Below are 24,073 nucleotides of genomic sequence, written 5' to 3'. Positions count from 1 at the left end.
AGCTAATCTATTTTGCATTGTCATTAGCGAGGTGGCGTGCAGTTGCTCAGTTAAGGCTCCTACTGCTGCCAATGTCCAGTTCAGGTATCTTTGCTGATTATACCACAAGTAATTAATCCACTGCACCTCCTGGAACCTAGAACGGATTTTTGGAGTAACCCCGAACAGAGCCAATGCCCATCCCCATTTATCCGCGTCTTCATCTGCTTTAACTCTGCTACTGTCTATGGCTTCTAATTGTCGGGGTATCCCTTCTGGTATCCCGTTTCTTACTGTGATGTTGTAGTCTGTTTTAAACGTCATTATTCCTCTTTTCTTACGAAGTTTCTGTGGCATGGGTTGTATTGCATTTGGCATTTCAATTACTGTTATAGCTCCTGTGAGCATCACAGGAGCACAAAGGCCTTTCCAATTAGGGGACAGCGATGACAGGAGTTTCCTTCTTTGTCCGCATATCCAAAAGATGTCAGCTAAGGGTACTGTTCCCTTAGCTAAATTTGGAGTAGATATCCATGAAGCATGGGTGAGATTCAGTCCAATTACAGACCCCCCTGTGGCCGGTACTGTTTGTTCACACTGTATGCCTGCTGCTGGCAGGGTGTGACAGACGGTAATGTTCCATGCTGTTTTGGCCGGTTTGTATTCTTGCTGCTTTTGCATACACTGTATGTGGTGTTTTGACTGGGTCGTCCCTACCTGCCAATCGCTTATGTATTGTGCTACTAAGCCTTTAGCTATACAGAATGGGTGTATCATCCCTTTCTCTATTTTAATCATAGGTGGAACGGTTCCTTCTGTACTTAGAGGCACTGGACAAAGTTTACTGTCGGCAGCATATTTTTCATCAAATACTGCCATTTTCAGAACACATTGTGTATAGCATTCTGCTTGGTCTGAGTTATGTTGGGGGCTCCTATAACAGTTGTTGATATCAGGTAGGGGTTTAGCCTGAGGTATCACACCTTTCCGGTGACAGGCTATGCAAGGCTTTTCACTGATCTGCCTAGCCGAAAATTTCAACCATTGGTAAAATAAATTGGTCTTCAGCCCTTGTGTGCGGGCTAGGTCTATACTGGGATCCCATCTCCCTAAGTGACTGCTTATTTCTAGGCTTCTAATTGTCCTCTTTTTCCTTGGTTTGATTTTTACCCATTTTGTGGCTTCATGTACTGTAACAGTTACGTCTTGCTTGGTTTCCCTGCATCCTCTTTTATCACAAATTACCTCTATGTTGAGTGTTCCCTCCTCTTCACATTTGATGCTAATGGCTTTGCCTAATATGTAATCCCCCAGCTTTCCCTGTATTCCTATGTTCTTGTAGGCTTTTGATTTAATGTATACCAAATTATATGTTTTTCCTGTGTTTAGAATGCCTTGTTTAGCTGCTATTGCGGCCATGGCCACGGCACAGTCCGTTGTATGTTTTGGATGTCTATTTTCTCCCATACTGACCACCAGTAGTATTGTCAATCCCTTGAATAATTCCTTAATCATTGCTCTGATGACTGTTGAGATGTGCTACTAGATGTGCTACTGAGTGAGCCGTCACTAGATGAGCTGTCACTAGGGATGTGTGGTGTATCTGTGCTTTGTCTGGGTTGTACTTCCTGTGGTTCTTCTGTCGGTAAATCTAAGTTGCTGTCCGAGTCTGATGTCTCCTGTGGCCTGTCTATCTGTCGGTCTGTATTTCTGTCTGTCTGTTGGCCTGCGTCTCCAGTTGTTTCTGAGTCTGCATCTGAGTCTGTCGCTGCTCTATCTGGCAGGGATCCACTACTCTCTGAAGCTGTGCGTCGTCTTTGTTCAATCAGTCTCTGTGAGCGCCTTGGCCGGTGTTCGCCTGGCTGCACGGAGGCGTGGCCTTCCCTCGGTGCTTCTTCTGGCTGCAGGGAGGCGTGGCCGTCCCTCGGTGCTGCTGTAGGGTCTCTGGCTTCTCTTGCTTCCCCCCTTGGCCCGGCGGCTCTGCCAAGACGAGCTTGCCGAGGCCGCAGGGGTGCTGGGCCACCAACCCTACAGCAGTGGTTTAAATGAAACCAAGTGTCCTTACCGTCTACTTTGACTGCTGTACGTGAGGCAAGAATAACTTTAAAAGGACCTTCTCGGCGGGGCCTGTCCCACTTCTTTTTGAACACTTTGACGTAAACCAGATCACCAGGCTGGATGCTCTGATTTTCGAGTGGAATCTCTGCTTCTCTGTCTTCTGTAGCACCTTTGACCTGCAAAAAGATAGTTTTGTGTATTTGGGTTAACTGTCTCAGATAATTATGCCATTCGTCTTGTAGCTGCTCCAGCGATGGTCCTTCGTAGGGTCCTCTCAGGTATGGAATAGGCATCGGCCGACCTGTAAGAGCTTCAAATGGTGTCAAATGGGTTAGTCGGTTAGTTTGTGAGCGCATTGACAATAAAGCAAGCGGCAACGCATCCAGCCAGGTTAGTTTGCCATTGCTGTCTGCTATGATTTTTGCTAGTTTGTTCTTTAAAATGCCATTAGCCCGTTCCACCGCCCCATTTGATTGAGGGTGATAAACACACCCAAACTTCTGTTTGATACCTAATTGTTTGAATGTTTCTTGTGTAACCTTGGCTACAAAAGCCCTACCGTTGTCAGATGAGATAGTATCTGGAATGCCAAATCTTGGAAAGACATCTCGGTACAGAAATTTGGCTACCGTTTTATGGTCTTGATTTGCAGAGGCTACTGCCTCAATCCATCGGCTGAATCTGCATATCACTACCAAAACATATCTCATTCGTTTAACTCGGTTTTCAGCTCCCATGTCTATGAAATCCATCATAAGATGTCTGAATGGCCCATCAGGGACCGGAATGTGGGCTAAAGGGGCTGTGAATGATTTCCGGACATTGTACTGTGCACATACCTGACACTCATTCAACAAACGGTCCACTGTAGCTGCCATATATGGTGACCACCAGACAGCTTTTAGTTTGTTCATAATTTGGACTCGCGAACAATGATCGGGTCCGTGGGCCCAAATGATTGCATGTCGTAATAAATTGGTGGGTAACACAAAATGTCCATGACTACTGCGCCACAGCTTGTCCGCTGGCCCCTGACTGCGTGTCTCAATAGCGCCTCGTTTAACCCACATTCGTTTTTCTTCTCCACTGGCCCTACTTTGAGCCACTATCAGTGCGTCAAGTGAAACCAGTGGGGCACAATCTTGGATGGTTAGCAGGGGAAACATATTTTCTCCTTGTGCTCCTTTGCGAGCTGCGTCATCTGCTAAGTTGTTACCTTGAGCTATGATGTTATTATTCTTTTGATGACCTGCACATTTAATGATGGCTACCTCAGACGGTAATTGGAGAGCTTGTAACAGTTGGGAAATCGCTTCTCCATGAGTGACAGGGGTGCCATCTGCTCTCAGGAATCCCCTTTGTTTCCAAATGTTTGCATGTACATGACATACGCCATAAGCGTAGGCTGAGTCTGTGTAGATATTAACACGTTGATCTTTAGCTATCTGGCAAGCCATAGTTAAGGCTTTGATTTCTGCCAGTTGGGCTGAACAAGGCTGATCAATTCCTTGGGACTCCAGTAATTCAAAGGTCTTGCCATCCGTGTTTAGTTTAACTATCCCCATACCCGCATGCAATCCCGCGGCATCCCGAAAGCATGAGCCGTCCACGAACAGGGTTAGATCTGCATCTATGGCGTGATTATACAAATGTTCTCTGGCTCTCAAAAATTTCTCTGTCTCTGCCACACAGTTATGTGGAGTACCATCTAACGGTGTGGTCCATTTGGTGGCAGGATTCACCGTGTGACAACGTTGTATTGTTATTTCTGGGGCGGACAACACAACTTCATATCCAGTGCGTCTAGCTTGTGTTAAGACAAAACGTTGACTGGTTAGCAGGGCATGTAACTGATACGACGTGTACAACGTTACTGCATGTCCCATGATTATGGATGATGCTTTTTGAAATGCAAAGGCAGCTGCTGCTAGACCCTGATAGCATGGTGGCAATCCTGTTTCAATGTTGTCAAGCTTTGTACTATAATAGGCCAATGGTTGTTTTCCTTCATTTGTTTCCTGCATTAGTACAGCACAAGCATATCCAGCTTTTTCAGTAACATACAAATGGAAAGGTTTCCCATAATCTGGGTTACCTAATGCGGGAGCAGATTGCATGTCTGTTTTTAGGGCCTCAAAAGCTCCCGTTGCCTCATCTGTCCAGACGAGGAGAGCTGCATTGCTTGTTTGCCCCACTGCTCTAATCATGGCACGCAAAGGTGCAGTTTTTATAGCATAATCACAAATCCACGGCCGACTGTACCCTGCCATCCCAAGGAATGAAAGCATCTGTCCCACTGTTTGGGGTTTGGGAGCCTTGATTATAGCCTCCACTTGGCTTGGGGCTATACATCGCGTGTTCCCACACAACTGTCTTCCCAAGTATTCTACTTGTTGTTTGCAGAACTGCAATTTGTCCTTACTTACTTTATGACCTCCATCTGCCAATGCATGCAATACAATTAATGAATCTTTTTCACACTGTTCTTGAGTCTCTGATGCAATAAGGAGATCATCCATATATTGCACCAATGTACTGGGTATGTCAAGGTGTTGTAAATCTTCAGCCAGGACTTTGTTAAAGATGGCTGGGGACAGGTTCAGTCCCTGAGGTAGCCGTGTATACGTTAACTGTTGTCCCAGAAATGTGAATGCAAACAAATGTTGTGAATCTGGGTGCACAGGCACACTGAAATAGGCTGAACACAGATCGATTACTGTGTACCATTTTGCTCCAGCAGGGATGCTTGATAGTATAGTATGCGGATCAGGTACTATAGGTGCATCCATTTCTATTATTGCATTGATAGGACGCAGATCATGTACCAGCCGATACTCTTTGGTATTGTTTTTAGGGATAGGATAGATAGGAGTATTGCATGGGCTTGCAGTTTTTATTAAAACTCCAGCTGTCATTAGTCCCTTAATTACTGGTTTTATGCCTTCAATAGCCTGAGGCTTTAATGGATACTGCCTTTGGTGAGGCAGTTTTGCTCCCGGTTTTACTTTTATTTTTACTGGTAAGGCTGTTTTTACTAGTCCTACATCTGTTTTGCTTTTGGACCACACCACTGGTGGTATTTGCTCTAACAATTTCTCTTGTTGGGCCGATAACACCATCTGTCCCTCTGGTCTAGGATTGAGCTCCACTTTTTGAGCTATAGCCTCATCATTTACTTTTAAGTTAATTCGTACAAACTGCTGGTCTTTTGACAGATGTACTTGTGGACTTTCCATGTTTTGCCATTCTTCAACTTCTGAGGCTGTCTTTACCATTGGACCTAGGTCATGGGATTCGTACTTTTCTGAGACTAAAAGGGTCACATGAGGCGTGGCATTCGGCACTTGATACCATTATTGTTCAGCCGAAGTTAGCTTGACAGAAGCTGCGGCCCCTTGGGGGCCTAAATAAATTTCTGTGGTGGTTATGTGAAACAGCCGTTGATTCATCAATGCATCCCAGCAGCATGCATAGTCAGCCTGTTCTTGTTTGGCATCGAACATCAGAGTGACATGTAAAGGTAAACTAGGTGTATATACTGCTTCATAGTGTTGTTCTGCCCAGGGCTTCCATTTTTCCCATTCCAGTTGGAGATTTGAATTTTCTGGTTGTAACTTCAGCCAGTATACCATGGGTTGCACAGGTCGGCCCTTGTTTTCCATGTCCATAAGCACCATAATGTTGGCGAGTGCTTCGTCAGGAAAGTGTATTTGCAGTCCTTGATGGGTACACACTATCTGGGTTTGTAGCTTACATAAAATGTCTCTTCCCAGCAAATTCACAGGTGTATTTTGTGAGTATAACAGGGGTGCTTCAATTGTTTTTCCTGCAATCGTTACAGGAAGTGGGCGTGTAAAAGGTATTATTTGAGTTTTCCCAGAGAAGCCGATGGTCTTAATTACAGACCCAGAGAGGGGGAGATGAGCGCCCATTTTCCCTATGCAAGAGTATGTTGCCCCTGTATCCACCATGAAAGGGAAATCTCTGTTTTGTATATTAACGGTGACGGTTGGCTCCTCCTTAGGTATCATCGAAATAGCCAATGCCACCTTTTCCCCCTCTGTCTTCTCTAGGCCTCCCTATTGCCAATAGGCAGAGGGTCCAACCCAAGGTCGGGCCGGACAATTTCTCATTCGATGTCCAGGTTGTCCACAGCTCCAACACTCATTAGAGGGTTGATCCCCTATTGGGGGTGTTGATCCCATAGGCGGTCCTGCTTGACTGTTCCTGGGAGCTGAGTTCTGGAATCTGCTTCCAAATGAAGGTTGGCGAGATCCTCTTCGCCACCCTCCTCTTTGACCTTGAAAGTTCCGTGACTCTCCTCTCCACCCATGACTGTAGGTGGGTCCATTTCCGGGTGTGCCAGTGCTATGGTAGTGATAGTGATGCTCCACTGGTGCTGAGACCTCTCCTGTAGGAGTGCTTCCTGCTGCTCCTTGGGGGCTCTGTGTGGCTGTTACCACAGGTGCCTGTATGGTGGCAGCAGTGTTTGCCGTAAGGCCCGTGCTTGCCGGCTCAGAAGGAACAGGGGTCATCATTGGTGCCTGGGTCTTTGTTTTTTCTTTCTTGACTTTGGTTAGCTCTCCCAACTGCATCTGCACCAATTTTTTCGTCAGGGATTTTGCTGCATCTTCTTCTTTTTGTTTTTCTTTCTTGTAGATTTCAAGATGGTGACAAATATGCTCAGAGTATAAAGCCCAATTCATTTTTGATAGTCCCACGACTCCATCTAGGGCTTTCTGAACCTCATCTGGTAGAGCCTTTTTTACAGTTATTTTAAACAGGATTTCAGTTGCTGGAGAATGGTTCCATGCATTTCCTGTTTCCTCCGCCCATCTCTTCTGGAATCGGTGCAGGAACTTCTTTGGGCACTCTTCAGGTGTCCACTCCTCATCATCCAATTTAGAGGGATCCAAGACCTCAGGGTACTTTCTTCTCAGTCCTTCCCACATGGAGTTTCTATAGCGATTAAAGGGGACTTCATCATGTTGATTAGTGCCCATCATCTGTGTTAGTCCAACCTTTCCTGCTACTTCTTCAGTGTCATGTTTTCCCATGACATGCATTAGCAAGGCTTTTATGTCACCTAAAGACAAGGTTACCCCTGCAGTGCCTTCTTCTAAGGCAGTTATCCATCTCCCAGCTCCTTGGGTGATGTCTGGCAGCCTGTTGGCCAGCCCCACCATGTCTGTCCAGCTCCATGGGGTATACACATGATGACCATTTCTAACCACCAATGGGCATATGAGGTCTTCGTCCTCCTCTTCTTCTGTGGGGGCTCCATACTGTCTTCCAGATCGAGTGCGACTGACTGGTTCCAGGGAGTCTATCCAGTTGGTTATATCCTGTTCTAAAGCCGCTATGTCTTTGGCTACACATTGTTGTCTTTGCCTGAGTCGGGCCTCTTTTGCACTCTCAATGACGATCTCACCAGAAATTTTTCGGGTGGGTGGCTCTATAATGTGATTCCCTTGATTGGGCGTCGATTGTTGTAATATTCTTCTTTCCTCGGCGTCCCTATGTCTTTGTATTCTTTCCTTCGCTAGCCGAAGTTGCTCAGCTAGTTCTTCATTATCTCTTCTGGCCAGATCCAGTGTGTCACAGAAGCTCTTGTGCCACTCTTCGGAGCCTCTATAGCCTGTGAAGGTCCAGTCGGCTGACTTATGGTGGGAGGGGACGGTTTTCAGTGGACCTCGATGTACAGGCGGAGCCTTCAGGTCTCTCTCTTTATCCTCGTCTGCCTCCGTGTCACTGTTATTTGTGGCCCCCCCTGCTGGTCGTGGTGAGCGACCACTTACTTTCGGACTTGGAGACCTTGTATGATCCATTTGACAGACTGAGGACCTGTCTCCTTGTGGCTCTCGAGCTTTTAGTGTCAGTGTGAATTTGCCCTCCACATCCATGCCTTGGTCCTCTTCACAAGTTCCTAATACAAATTGTCCAGCTGTCTTTCCCATATCATGACGTTTATATGGGGGTGGCTCTGCTTCCCAGCTCGGTGCACTGGCTTTAGTGTCTTTGGATCTTTCCTCTGTCATTTTTTCTCTTTTCTGCTGTAGCCTCTGTGCTTCCTGCTTGAACAAGGCCAAAACTTCTTTTTCTTCAGTGCATTTTTTGTTGTTATTTACGTTCTTCTGCTGATCTTTAATTTCTTTTTTCTGTATTTCTACCGCAACTGCTTCACACATCACCGGATCAAATGATCCCACCAAAGGCCATTGCCTGCCCCCATGTGACCTTTTGTGCCACTTTCTCATACATTGGTTGGCCTTAGTGCGTTTTCCTGGATATAAGTCTAGCGGGGTACTTTCCCGACCTTGACCTTGAGAGTTACCCATGTAACCCTGACAAACGCTATGTGAGGTGTTTCTATGGTGTTCTGGTAGTCCCTCAGGGGCTGTCCTGATCCAGACCAATAACTTGCCGGCTGTAACACCTGTTTTGTATTTTAAACCCTTAAAAGGGTTAAATTTCCAACTGTTATGCCCGTCTTCTTTTTCTTTAACTAAATACGAAAATTTACCTGTTTCCCACCGAACCTTCCTTGGGACCACAGTCAGAGTCAACCTAGGAAACAGTTCTTCACCTGGATCGGTTGGCAGTGTTATTAAATGATTTAATGGTATGCTAATTTCTTTATTAGGATCAGCACAAAGCAGCTCCAACCACGGGGTTAAACCCTGATGCCACAGACGTCTTATCAGCAGCTCCCAATTAATTAGAGGGAATTGTTCTTTCTTTTGCTTCAGATTGATTACCTTAGTAATCTGCCATAATTTCTGATTGATCTCTTGTTCGTCCTGCCAATGTTCTGCTCCTACACTGTCAAAATAGGTCCTTTCCAGCCAAAAATGTGTCCTGATTCCCTGGGTTTCGATGTCTCCGTCAGTCAAGTAATGTTCTGGGAGTATTGTTTCATCATCACTTAAGTCTCCCATCAAAGACTGTCCCAAGCATTGATCAGTCTGTCAATTTTTTCACTATAATCTAAGCTTTAACTCTTTTGATTTATAACCAATTTTATTTCTTTACTCCTCTTACAACCCTAACACTTCCTAATGTCTTTGCTCCCGACTTTCTATTTTCCTTCTAATTTTTTACCTTTCTGCTTCTTGTCTTTTTCTGCTATGTTTGTTTATTAGTTTTCTTTCTTTGAAATAATATCTACCTTCTCTGTATTTACATAGCAGTCTCTTTTCCTGTCTTTTTCTTCACTGTCTCTGTTTCACACTTTCCTCTCTGCCTGTCATGCACCTCCCAAGTCCTTCTGTTGGGTCTAAACGCCTCCTCCTCGTACCTACTCTTCACATTAATCTTGTATGTCAGCCAGCCTGCAAGCCCTCACAGCTTTGCCTGCAACTCCCCGATTACTCTCCGCTCTCCCGCACACCAATCTTCAAAAGCTTTATACACAAAAAATTATTAAAAACAACTTTCTATATATCTCTATCTAGACTTCTGCCACTTTTCACTCCACGGCTTTAAACAACCTTTTTATTCACTTAACACCAATGTGTTCTGTTCAAGCATGTATCTCTTCTTCACGTTAGACAGCTTCTCCGGCGCTGCCAGCAACTTCATATATTATTATTTTTTTTTACAAGCCCTCTTTGAGCGTACAATATTTCATTTACTTCTACGCCTTACCGCGCCTCGCGTGCGTATCCTGTGCTTAATATATTATTTTTCACCAGCTCCTTTCTGAGCATACAATATTTCATTTATTTCTACGCCTTACCGCGCCTCGCGTGCGTATCCTGTGCCTTTCTGCACTTTCTTCTACTTTTTTTTTTCACTTACTGAGCTCCTCGTGAGCTTAATGTGCCTTTGCACTGAAAATACTCTCTTTTTCTTTTCTTATAAAAAACTCATATTACTGTGTACTTAATTACTTATTCTTCTCCCACGCCCCACAAGCGTGTATTTGGTGCCTTACTGCACTATTTTCTGCTTCATTAATTCTCATGTATTCTGCACTAACTCTTCATTCATTTTTTTATTTTTTTATAGTTTTTCTCTTTTCTTAAAAAATGACGTCCTTTATTGAGCTCTTTTACTTACTGTCAGCTGTGCTACTTTGCACTTTTCTCTTTTTATCACGTACGGTATTTCTACTGCGCCCCCTCAGGCGCTTATCTTGTGCTTCCTCTGCACGTATTCTCTGTTAAACTCTTTTTCTCACTTATTTCACTTCAGTCTCTGTTAAACTCTTTAAATAACCTTGTATTACCTTGTATCTATTTGTCAGTATACTCCCCTAAATTAACCCCTACAGCGCATGCTATCAGCCGGCACGTTAGTAACGAATTTCAACACCAGTTATTCCCCAAGCATCCAGGTTAGTTCTCCACGCACTCTTTTCCGCACCAGAGTTCATGAACATTCCTGACCTTTCACTCACACAGACATTCTTTTTCCCGGGAACACACACACCTTCTGAGCATTTTATCTACAAGGCCTGATAATTTTCAATCTTATCTTTTTTTAGTCTCTTATCAATTTTCTTAGTCCAGGTTCTTTTGGGTAAGAGGCAATTAAAAAATATCACCTGTCAACTTGGGCGGAAATCCCGACTCACTCCTCCAGATCGTGCAGAAGTTATAAAAGGTTTCTGGTTACCTTTTAGTCGTGATCACTGTTATTTACGGTCTGGAGGGATGAGCTGGACTGCCCCAGGCTGCCGGAATGCCCCTGGACCCTCCTGAAGCTGGCTCGCCAAGTTCTGACGTGGCTCGTCTTTAGTCTTCTCAGGATGTCGTCTTTTAGATAACACAAACTAATTGCAAGTGATATGCTAGAAAAGGACACAACACTTTAGAATAATTCAGCCTTAAGCAAGATAAAATGCACAGAGTTTTTAAGTTTATTTAAGCCTTCGACACAGAGCTTAGACAAACTGAGTCCTCTAGAGAGACTGAATATGACAACCGCGCTCATCTATTTATTGGAGACCCGCGGGCATCGCTCCTCCTTCGACTTTTTTATTTATTTCATTCCCAAGACATGGTTTTCTATTGGAAGCGTCCTCTAGTGAACCCTAAGCAGGTGTTAGGCCATTATTTCAATGTGACAAACGCTCCCATTAAAACGTGAAGGATTTACAACTGATTTTTTTTAAAAGACCTTCAGCCACAGGTGCAGCTGGCCTGAGGCCCCCCCCGCATGTGGCCTCAGCCACAGGTGCAGCTGGCCTGAGGCCCCTGCACGTGGCCTACGGGAAAGCACCTAAAAGGCCTTGGAAAGCCCCTGACAGACTGAATGACTAATAGAGCCCTTTTTTTGGGGTTGAACACCTGGTAGTTCAACCAGAGGACATACAGTTCGGATCAGGACACTTGATAGTTCATCATAGTTCAAATAAGGACCTAAAAATTCTTCTACAAAATGATGCCGCTGCATGCATATTCACATAGCCCATGTTGAGCAGAAAACAACAATATAACTTTTTTGTTTGAGGGTAGCAATACTGAAATTTTTACAAATATGGTTGTTGAAGAGATCAGGTCAAGCACTAATATGAAATCATTACCCGAAGGTCTCAGGAATAAATGCCAGAAACCTTACTTCGACAGCTGTCAGTAATAATATATAATACTCCGGCTAGCAAAGTACACAAACTGTTTGGGTGAATGCCAGATAAAAGCTCTGCAAATGGAGCTCAGATATGAAATTTAACTGTAAAATGTTGATTTCAGCCTATGGCTTTTTGTTTGTTTGTTTTTTTTGTATATTATGCACATTCCATGAAGACATCATGTAAGATCACATTTTTAAGAAGTGGTTTTAGTACCTCTTTCTGCCAGTGTATTATTAGTATTAGTATTATTTTTGATAAGGGGGTTAAGATAAGACCTTACCCATGTGAAGTGCCCAGAGGTGAATTTGTTCTGATTTGGCGATTATATAAATTAATTGAATTGAATTTTTAAATAATGCTGCAACAACTAGCTTTCTGTGTGGAGTACATTTTTGGCAGTGTGACACACTTTATGTTGTCAGAGTTAAAGTTCTGTTGCTCCTTTCAGTTTATGGTTCACTGAAACTTGTAAAATGCATGACCGCTTTAACCAACTCATTTATGTCTACCCTTTTATACGCAATAAATTGCACATTAAGGCTTTGGTCATCTGCGAGTTTGAAAATGTGATTTAGCAGTTGTTGCACAAGATGCTGGTTTAGTAATGATTCATTGTGTTTGCATGTGGTCGAACCTGACCTCCTTCATCCTCTTTCCATCCATCCATCTGCTGGCTGTGTGTAGTTGTTCAGACAAGGCCAGTTGATGGTAATTATTTATGAGGCCTGGTCAAGGTCCATTACTGCTGATGGGAAGTCATTGGCTGTCTGAATAGGGTGGGGTTGGGTGGGAACTGTAAACCCCAGGACCACAGTACCTCATCTATAAGCCATACGTTCTGATCAATTAACCAAGAGCTTGTCTCTGTCTGTTTGAATGTAGTTCACTTAATAGATTTAAAAGAGCACACACCCTTGCTCTGCATGGGCGCAATTTGGTGGAGACATGTCCCCCCCACCTTTTCAACCAGGGGGGACAGAATATGGTATGTCCCCCCCACTTTCTGACATATATGTGTGTACTTGAAACATGCTATGCCAGTTTTATGTGCAAACCATGTCAGTCTTATGTGCAAAACCATGTCAGAATAGTATCTTTGTTTCTGCAAGTTTGTATTTTTAGCAGCATTGACTTGTTTACAACACCTGTTTCTTGTTTGTCACATTCAGAATTTTCTGGGACTGCATTTTCCCAGATTTGAAACCAAAAATAGTTGCCTCTAGGGACTAGTGTCTACACATAAGTATAAATGGACCATATGCTAATTTACTAAATTCTGAAAGTTAGAAAAGGAAATCAGAAAAGCTATCTGGGACCTCAGAAAGTCCATCTGCAATTATTGCTTGATGTCCAAAATCAGTCTATGCAAGCAAAATTATGTTCAGTATGAGTGTTGTCATTAGTGCCACTTCGAAAATTAAATTCATGATAAGTAATTTATCCTAAACGTATGATCTGTTGTTTGTTCAAACTTATGCAAAAATAAATCTTGAGAAAAGAAAATACAGTATGCGATAGTTAATAATTATTAAGAGCCTGTTCTTTCATATTTATGAATACATTTTACCACATTGCAGTTGTTTTTTTTTGAGAACTCAACCTATCATTCTTTTTGAGTTCTACACATGTGGTGATACCTTATTTACACCAGGATGTTAATAAAATCAGTGCTGGCTATTCTCAGAATAAAGTACTTATATCCACAATTTCAAATTGTATAAATCAAATGGTGTCCACTTTATGGTCTTCTGAAAACATTAAAATTACTGTTCTGGATGCTCAGAATGCATCTGAGCTTATCTAGAAACCGTTGGCTTCAAGGGGCCTAAAGCGGCCCCCAGACCCCTGGCCTTTGTCCCCCCCAATTTCTAGCTCTAAATTGCACCGTTGTTGCTCTGTGACATTTTTCTACTTCAAACAGCAGATTGCATAAAAGGACTGCAACTATTAATTATTTGCACAATTTCTGTGTAGGCTCTCAGTTGTCCAGGTGGTTGCAAGCAACCCAGTCCAGTCGAAGATTCAAGCTTCTCTACTATTTGCACAGTTAATCAATTAATTGGTCATTTGTGGCAATTTGGCACATCATGGTATTTACTATATCTGCTTATTGTACAGTATTATTATTGTACATTCTGATCTTCAGGACAAATTAAACAGCATGGGTTGCAGTTGCATGGCACAGCATCGTAGTGTTTCCCTCCAATGGGATCTAACCCAAATGAACAGAAAAAAGAAATTCTATGGAGACACAGTAACAGTTACAGTAATGTTTGGTTACGCTACTGCTGCTGATTGCTCTCTGGGTTGGTGTTTCCCTGTGTGCAAGGCCAGACATTTCAGGCACATGCACACACACAGAGCAACAGCGAAGCACAGGTGAAGTGAAGATACTCAATGCTCTTGGGCAGCTGTGCCCAACCCTGTTCCTGGAGGGCTTCTGCCCTGCATGTTTTCTAACTCTCCCTGTTCCACTCCCAGGCAATTAACTCGAGGTGTGAGCAGCCAGTTAGGAGCTAGAAGACACCACTTTTAAAAAATCAGGTGCGACTTGAGTAGGTAGACGTGGAAAACATGCAGGGCAGGGGCTCTCCAGGAAAGGGTTGGTGATACCTGTTGTACTTTAAATATATGTTCCATATTCTTCTGTCACAGGGGTCACCAACCAACTTTTCTTTCAAAGTCTGCTCTGAGTGTCTCTGAGTGTCGTTGCTGTGGTTAAACTTAAAACACCCGCGAAGCATTAACCACAAACACTAATGCTTTTTTCCCCCAAAACATGCCTAAAATCTCTTTCTGAGGATGGCATAACGTAAAATACATAAAACCTTCTTACCTCTTAATCAGGTCATGCTTTCCACATAAATGCACAAATTCCTGATTGTTCCTGCTCAGACTGCAAATCAGGGGTGCATCCAGATGGAAACGGGGGTGTTGTGGGGGGGGTGCCCTCCACAGTACCCCTTGATTAAAGGTCTACTTTTGAAGATATTTTTCATACTACTCCTGCATATAATAATAATAATAACAATAATAATAATAATAATACCTAACATTGCATGAGGCCGAAGGGTGATGACAAAAAAATGCAACTGTGCCATCTGAGTCATCCGCCATTATGAACCCTAAGGATTCATGGGCGGTACCATTTTGAATGTGGACGCTATGCCATACCATCCATGTCATCCACCATGAAGATCCTGTTGTGGCTACGTCACTTCCGGTTTGCTTCAGTGTCGATCAGTATCCACCACCCTGTTGCAGCGATGTCACTTCTGGTTTGCTTCCATGTTAGATCAGTTACCGGCGTTGCTAAGCATGTTGGTAAAACCTCAAAGACTGAGTACCCGGATGTGCGACTGACCGAAAACACCTCTCGGATTTCAAAGTAAGTAGTGGGTAGTGCCTAAACAATTTAAATTTTAGAAAATAAATAAATAAATACAAAAAAATAATATATATATTAAGCTGGCTTTTAATACCTCCTGGTGCTGTGACATCGTCTGTGTGTGTGTGTCTGTGTGTGTGTCTGTGGCTCGCATATCTCTCAGACTCTTTGTGTATTATTTATTTCGTTCATTTTTTTTTCCATCTCTCCTGCATGAACACGTCAGAGATAGGCATCTGTTTAAGGCAGAAAGTGACTCATCTTTGTCGACGATCTTGGTGGTGAGAACGTTGTCTTGTGCCAATAATGATGATGACTTCAAAATAAAGGTTTTGAAAATTAATCAAAGAAATTTCATAATAAAGGATGCACGTCATCGTGCCATGTGCAACACATACAGTTGGAAAAGTCAGCTCCTTGGTATTTCACACATTTTAATTTGTTTATGACATTTCAAATACAAAAAGTAAATCAGGCTTCTCAATATAAAAATTTCTAAAATGATCTTCCTTAAACTCAAACTGAAAGTAAATCTCTACAACCTGACATAAATTAATTAAAATATAAAAGCCAAGATAATGGGTTGCATAAGTAATGGGCCCCTTTGGTATAATACCTGTAAATAATGAGTTTTATTGCCAGTTTTCTTCAGACAAGTCAGAGGATGGATACATGAACATTTCCAAGTCACTGAATATGTCTTGGACTTTATTTACATCAGTTATGAAGAAATACAAACAGTATGGCACTCTGGTAAATCTGTGTGGAGTAGACAATTCTGAAAAACTAAGTGACTGAGCAAGAAGGAGAAGATAAGCCACCCAGACAACCCAGAAGAAGTTATAGGCTTCTGTGGCTGTGATTGGAGAAATTGTGCACAGTGCAAGTTTTGGATTTTAGATCACCAGTTACACAGCTTCATGATGAAGTGGTATAGAGGAGGATTTTCTTAAAAAGACCTGAAAGTTCACCTACTATTTGCCAGAAGGTACATCTGAGATGTAAACCTAGATTTGATGTTTTAGTGAAGAACCCCCCTGGGGTGGGCTTCAGCACACAGCAGGAGCCCGTGTGCTGAAGCCCACCTCTGCACACAGGCTCCTGCTGTGCTCCTCTATAAAAAATAAAGATAATCCCAGCTGGCATGGACAGGTGTGTCCAGCCCACTGACCATGCATGCATGTGTGTCAGCAGTGGAGCTGTAGCTGCTGGACTCCCTTGGCCGCGTCCAGAAGCACTGTCTCTCTCCAGTCATCTCCACTATTTTGGCATGCTCCCCAGGTAGCTTTTGTGTGTCTTGCACAGGGAATGTCAGATCCTTATTTTTGTCTCAGTCATTCACAGTGTACTTTCATCCATTGTCAACCCCTCACAAAATTCTTTCACGTTATGAGTTGCAGGAACTACACTCAGAGGGTTTCCTGACACCCCCGCCGGCTCTGGGAGTGTGTGGGACTGTGTGGTGAGGACCCTTGTCGCCTCGCCAACTTTGAACTGTTCAAAATCCATGCACGATGTGTGTGATGAAAGCGAGGGAATTGCGACACTCAACGAATGTCACACAAAATCAAGCAAATTGCTGTTTGCACACTGTCGCAGCTTAGGGGGATTGGACACCAAGTAATAACTAAACATTCCTCGGGTGATTTTTTTTTTTTTCATGAAAACAAATGCTTGACATACTGAGAATTATTGCATTCTTAGTGCATTGTCACTGTTACTCCTTGAGTAACTATAATGATTAATTGTACATACAGTTGTGTGCAAAGGTTGGGGCAGCCCTGATAATTTTCATGATTTTCCTTTATAAATCATTGGTTCTCTGGATCAGAAATTTCAGTTAAATATATCATATATATCACACGAACACACTAATATTTGAGAAGTGAAATGAAGTTTCTAGTATTTACAGAAAGTGTGCAATAATTAAACAAAATTGGGCAGGTGCATAAATTTGGGCAGCCTTGTGATTTTATTGATTTTGAATACATTTAGTACTAATTATTGGAACACAAAATTGGTTTGGTAATCTCATTGACCCTTGTCCTCCTTACCCTGGTGAATCCAGTCATGAGAAAGGGTATTTAAGGTGGCCATTTGCAAATGTTTCCCCTCTTTGCATCTCTTCTACTGAGTGGCAACATGGGAGCCTCTAAACAATTCTCAAATGACCTGAAAACAAAGATTGTTCAACATCATGATTTAGGGGAAGGATACAAAAAGCTATCTTAGAGATTTCAGTTGTTAGTTTCCACTGTGAGGAACATAGTGAGGAAATGGAAGACCACAGGCACAGTACTAGTTAAGGCCTGAAGTGGCAGGCCAAGAAAAATCTCAGATAACCTGAAGTGAGGGATGGTGAGAACAGTCTTAGTCAATCCACAGACCTGCTCCAAAGACCTACAACATGATCTTGATGCAGATAGTGTCTCTGTGCATCGTTCGATTATTCATTGCACTTTGCACAAGGAGATGTTGTAAAATGCTGTAATTCAGAGGAAGCCTTTTCTGCATACATGCCACAAACAGAGTCGCTTAAGGTATACTAATGCACATTTGGACAAGCCATCTTAATTTTGGAATAAGGTGCTGTGGACTGATGAAACTAAAACTGAGTTATATGGACATAACAAGGGTAGTATGCATGGCTGAAAAAGAACACAGCATTCCAAGAAAAACACTTGCTACCTACAGTAAAATTTAGAGGTGTTTCCATCATGCTGTGTGGCTGTGTGGCCAGTGCAGGTACTCGGAATCTTGTTAAAGTTGAGGGTCACATGGATTCCAGTCAATATCAGCAGATTCTTGAGACCAGTGTTCATGAATCAGTGACAAAGTTGAAGTTACGCTGGGGCTGGCTCTTTAAACAAGACAACAACCCTAAGCACTGCTCAAAATGTACTAAGGCATTCATGTAGAGGAACAAGTACAACATTCTGGAATGGCCATCTCAGTCCCCAGACCTGAATATTATTGAAAATCTTTGGTGTGATTTTAAGTGGGATGTCCATGCTCGGAAACCAACAAACCTGGGGTGATTTGTAAAGAAGAATGGTCCAAAATACCTTCAGCCAGAATCCAGACTCTCATTGGAAGCTATAGAAAGTGTGTAGAGGCTGTTATTTCTGCAAAAGAAGGATATACTAAATATTGGTGTATTTTTTTCTGTTGAGGTGCTCAAATTTATGCACCTGCCCTAATTTTGTTTAAATAATTATTACACACTTTCTGTAAATACTAGAAACTTCATTTTGCTTCTCAAATATTCGTGTGTTCGTCTGCTATGTGATATATTCAACTGAAATTTCTGATCCATACAACCACTGATTTATAAAGGAATATCATGAAAATTATCAGGGGTGCCCAAACGTTTGCACACAACTGTATCGTAAATTGTTGTATAATGAATGCTTTTTTAAAAAATGTCTAAAGGTAGCCTAATTAAAAATATGTTTCTGTCTGTGTTTTTCAGACGAAGACGACGTTCCAGTAGTAGTTCGTCCTGTAGTTCGTCTCACAGGAGGAAGAGTCGCAGTGCAGACAGAGATAAAGGAAGAAGCCACCGCTCGTACAGGTCATACAGCAGAGACAGGAGGTAACAAAGACATCACCTTTCACACACACACACTGGGTTTTATCAGAGTATCTTTTCATTCTTTTGGTTTACTGGTTCTGAATGTTGTCTCCTTCATTAAATTCATTATCTTTCTGCTTAGTGCAACACAGAAAATATGTTTTGTAGGTACTGAAGCAAAAAATAAAATAAACAAACAAACAAACAAACATGGAGCTGGACCTGTACTCTTGAGCACATCTGCCAAGAGCTAGTAATTCACCAGATTTGGACATTTAGAGAGATTAGAATCAAAGATAAATTCCTCCCAGTGACAAAGAAACTCTCACCTGGTTCAGCGTTTTCTCCTGTGTTGTGATTCTTTGAATACAAGCTGCCTCATTCCCCTCTCGATCACAAGCAGGATGTGATCGTGATGTGGCAGATAGACGACAGAATGTAAAAGACTTAACTATGAAAATCTTGCATTTTTGGCTGGCCCATACACTTGTTGAACAGATATCTCATTGTGATAAGGATTTGGCCAACCAATATGTACGTACACCTGGTTTCAGTTCCGGGTCACACCGGTTTTGTGTCCTTGGACAAGACATGTCATCTGCATTGTCCCAGTCCACTCACTTGTAAATGGGTACAAGGCATTCTTTCTCCTTGAGTCTACCCAGGTGATTGCTATTCAGGACCCTGTGGGGTTCTATGGTGTTGTGAATGCAGTGAAATGCGGCATCGGCACAAGCTCTGGAACCTGACCTGACCTGACCTTGAATGAAGATGTCCAGATACAGACAGATCTAACCCCATTCAAATGCTTCATGAAATTGAATTTCTGTTTTACAATTGTACCTCTCTTTTCAAGGCAGTTTGTGTGTTTGAAGCGTTGGCGATAAACATACTTCATTATATTATCGTAATGAGAACACACATGATGTTTGAGTTTGTATACAGTGTTTGCGGTAACCCCCCCCAAAAAATGAATTTGTGAGGTGCATGGTGCAGAAAATGTGAGGCGTTCAGTAACACAAAAGCTAAAGTTAAGTGATGTGCTCATTTTTTATGTAATCCTGTCACACTCCTGCAAATCTTGATCTTTGGTGATTTAAAAAAAAAAAAAAAAAATCCACAGAAAAATATTTAATATTTTTCATATTAAAGAATACCCCAAATTTAGGATCACTCAATTTCAGCTTCACTAACCTCCACACCACCAAATGAATGATTGCAAACAATATATTTGAATATTAACAATATTTAATATGCATATTTATTGTCAGAATCCTCTCCAGTCATGACTGACAGATCTCACGATACATGTGCACCTACTTTTATCTTCAAAGCTTAAGCCCAGGCACCCTGGGCTTGTCCACACAAAAGGAGGCTAGGCCAAATGTGGCCCACAGGACGTCAGTTCGTAACCCTCATTCATGAGCTGTACAGTGACAGACTTATAGGTACTGTCCAACAATATATCACACAGACAATGTTAATCACAGTTTTATTTATTCATTTATTTGTTTTTAATGACACTTTGCCTTTAGTAGCACAGATGTCTGGTGTGAAACAGGTGCCGGCGGATCTCATACATGTTGAGAAAGCATTTCATGAAAAAAAAAAATGTGTAGTGCAAAATTATATTTGGAGGTGAGAGTAGTGCTGAACCTTTTAATTTTTATGTTGACACTGGTTAAAATCTGTGAAGTAGTTGTCAGTTTCTGACATCTGATGCCTTCTACACAGGGTATGCACATGATGTAATCAGTCCCAGAAGCCCGCAGTATACCGGTATGCTGGATGGCGAACAGAGCGACAGCAGCTGTGTTTGCTCATCCATAAACTGCATTGTCAGCTCTCACAAGGTGGATGACAGGACAGTCCACATGTGAGAACAGGAATTAACCGGTTTTAAACTCAAACAGAAGAAAACATCATGAATCAAACAGTTTTAGACTGTTTTCATCCTGTGGGAGCTCCGGTTTTATTAACGATCATGAAAGCCAAACCAACTGCTTTTCTGGATCTCACAAGGTGGACAACGGGACTGTCCACATGTGAGAACAAGAATCAAACAGAAAAAAATGTCATGAGTCAAACAGTTTTAGACTGTTTTAAGCCTGTTGGAGCTCCATGAGGCTGTTTAATGAATGATCATTGAAGCCAAACCAGCGTTTTGTGAATGAATGCAGGTAAACACACAAACTCATGCATTTATGATAAAACAGTGAGGGCCCCTTCACACATAGTGCGAAGTTTGGACGAAGTGCACACTTACTGCACATGACAGCAGGAATCATGTGCAAACCGTGTAATGTCTTCCCTGCCTCCAACGCCTCGTACACCTGTTGCTACAACTATTTGCGCACACAAGCGCCTGAAAGAAAAAGTGTGCGCTGTGTGAACCCATCACACCCTCTCGCGGCAGGTGCCGGCCAAATTCCAGGTGACACGCACGGGCATCTAACACCGCTCAGGTGGCACTTAGAAAATGTGTGGCCAGTCGCACTCTTTGCATGACAAGAGACTGCAGACAATCATCTTCGTACTCGCAGAGAAATTTGTCCCACACAAGTGTGGCTTTAGTCTGTGCGCTGAGATGACAGGAGGTGTGTCCTCCCACTGAAGCGACTGTGGAGATCTATGGCTCTGGACAGTCCAGCTGGACACCATGTACTGTGGTTGGACAGACATGGACAAACAACTGCCCACTGTGATGCACTTGTGTCTGTTTGCTGTTATCAAGTGAACATAAATAAACACATATATCACTGTGGCGGCGTGCTGCAGTGAGCGAGCGTGCACATGTACAGGCTGCTCCCAGGTTGAAACGGACCATCAGATCAGAACACGCAGCAGGCGATCTCACTGTCACGTCACCCACGTGAGCTCTGTTCCACATGACGCTGTGTCCTGCGGAGTGTCATCCACAAGACACACGCATGGCCAGTTGGAGACACGCCAGCAGATGTGGACATGAATGAGATGAGTGAACTGCTTCTCATTCATGTCAACAGCTCCATAGCTCAGTGGTAAAGATGCTGACTGGCAATCAGAGGTTTTGGAAAGCGTGAGTTCGCGTCCAGTGGGTGGTGTGTTTTTCCCGTTTTTTTTTTTTTATTATTCCACATAAGCAGCGTGATGTGGTTCCACAGGCACTGGTTGGTTTTTATTTTTTTTATTTATACCACATAAGTGGTGCGATTTGATTCCACAGGTACCGGCTGGTTTTTATTTTTTTATATATACCACATAAGCGGCGCGATGTGATTCCACAGGTACCGGCTGGTTTTAATTTTTTTTATACCACATAAGCAGCGCGATTTGATTCCACAGGTACCGGCTGGTATTTATTTTTTATATATACCACATAAGCGGCGCGATGTGATTCCACACGTACCGGCTGGTTTTTATTTTTTTATTTATACCACATAAGCGGCGCGATGTGGTTCCACACGTACCGGCTGGTTTTTATTTTTTTATTTATACCACATAAGCGGCACGATGTGGTTCCACACGTACCGGCTGTTTTTATTTTTTTATTTATACCACATAAGCGGCGCGATGTGATTCCACAGGTACCGGCTGTTTTTATTTTTTATTTATACCACATAAGCGGCGCGATGTGATTCCACAGGTACCGGCTGGTTTTTATTTTTTATATATACCACATAATCGGCGCGATGTGATTCCACAGGTACCGGCTGGTTTTTATTTTTTATATACCACATAAGCGGCGCGATGTGGTGCCAGAGGTACCGGCTGGTTTTAATTTTTTTATTTCTACCTCATAAGCCATGTGCTGCACCTCGTACTGTTCCTGCTCAAAAGACACCAGCATGTGCACGAATTTTCGCACCGGGTTCGTGCACACCTGCCCGTTGCCGCAATGTTTCATGCGCGATGTTTCGTGCTCTAATTTCGAACTTTTTCTGCTGTTTCGCCGTTTTTGTCCAAACACTGTCCAAGCTTCACACTATGTGTGAAGGGGCCATAAAGCAAGTTACTTTGGTATGAAAACTATTTAACGTGTATTTTATCTGCATGTCTCGCTAAGCAGGAGAAACAACATAAACTAACCCGTGTGCTGTGGATGCATGTGATTTTCCTTGCCGCAATTTAAAGAACAAAACCATGTACAAAGCAACTCACCTTTGCTATGATGATCTTGTTCATGGACCCTCCAGTGAAGTATTTGGAACCCTGACGACATAGTTGAAGATGTCCAGGCACTGAATATCAGGGACAGATCCGCACGCCAGCAGCTCCGAAAACATCCACAAAAAATCCGGGTCCTGAAGGCTACTCCACACAATGTTCGTCATATCCTTCGCTGAGTCCACCTCAAAAAAGAAGTTTCCTCTTAGGTTGTGGAATTTTGGAACATTCGGCTGCTGTAAACACTTGATTTCTTTCTGCCATTTCTCATCCAACATGGAGGTATGCTGTGTGTGGTTTGATGACATCAGTGCATACCCTCTGTTGAAAGCTCTGTCAAACGATGCAGATAGCATCGGGAGTTTCTAACATCGTGCTGCTGCTGTCAGCTGACGGTCGGAAAGATAAAACAAACAAGGTGATTAACGCCCTGACAGATCACTATAAAAATAATGTGCTCTTCAGAAGATTGTTTGTGTGAGAAAATAACAGAATGGAAGCACTGCGGATGCATTGAAATGGTTATTGGCAACCAAATTTATTGATATTTGGTGGTATTTTTCATTGGCGGTATTAACAAAATATTTCTGGCCTGGTGGGGCTCTTTAGCCTGGCTGCCTGCTAACAACTCAATTTTAACTTATTAATGCAAATAAAACATTATTACTCTAACTTTGTTGAATTACAGTTATTACTGGCACATCTCTCTCTCTCCGTCTGTCTCTCTGCTTTAGGAAGTGACTAAATTATTCATGCAAGACCAATGTGTAAACACCTGCACCACACACACACAGAGCTACCGTTAGCCATGTAACCCTTTCAGAAATCTCTGTGTGCGGTAGACCACATCATTAGCATAGCTAATCTGGTGCTAATGAACCGGTAAACTGTGCTGTACTCTAAATACCACACACACATAGAAACATGCACAGATACACAAATGAAGAAAAGGTTTTATAATGTATGCATGAGCAAGGCCCTTTATTTACTTGTGTATGGCTTCAGGGGAGATCAGAGATCATTTTAATTTCAAAGGAGAATGTGTTTTAATATCTTCATTACACAGATATCAGGATGACAGGGCAATGCAACATTTTATCGTCAGAGTGGTGGATGGTGCCGTGACAACCTGTTACGTTTCAGCTCCACAATTTAGTAGTTACAGAAGTGATTTAGGCTGTTTGTGACTGTCAAACAGGCAACAAGTTTTAGCATCACATTCGTTTTGTGCTCCCTCTGTTACAGTGACTGCCACTCACAACAGAGTGGGTGATTAAAACATCAGTCAGAAGTGGTATTAGTGGTGTGGTGTGAGATGAAAGGTGGAGGGATTTAGGAGATTTAGAACTAC

The 24,073-nt window shown here is 42.7% G+C and overlaps 1 protein-coding gene across 2 annotated transcripts in view; it reads left to right on the top strand.

Moving 5' to 3' along the window:
- The window catches only part of rsrc1 (arginine/serine-rich coiled-coil 1), a 324,374-nt gene that overhangs the window by 21,310 nt on the left and 278,991 nt on the right, over nucleotides 1-24,073 (top strand). For both annotated transcript variants that reach the window (XM_034169327.1, XM_034169326.1), the window contains exon 3: nucleotides 18,475-18,597. In XM_034169327.1, the coding sequence (XP_034025218.1) occupies nucleotides 18,475-18,597 (123 nt within the window). The remainder of the gene's footprint in view (nucleotides 1-18,474; nucleotides 18,598-24,073) is intronic.

This window comes from Thalassophryne amazonica, chromosome 4 (genome assembly GCF_902500255.1).
Source record: "Thalassophryne amazonica chromosome 4, fThaAma1.1, whole genome shotgun sequence".
NCBI lineage: Eukaryota > Metazoa > Chordata > Actinopteri > Batrachoidiformes > Batrachoididae > Thalassophryne > Thalassophryne amazonica.
Note: the sequence above shows the minus strand (reverse complement) of the source record. Positions and strands in the feature narration are given on the sequence as shown.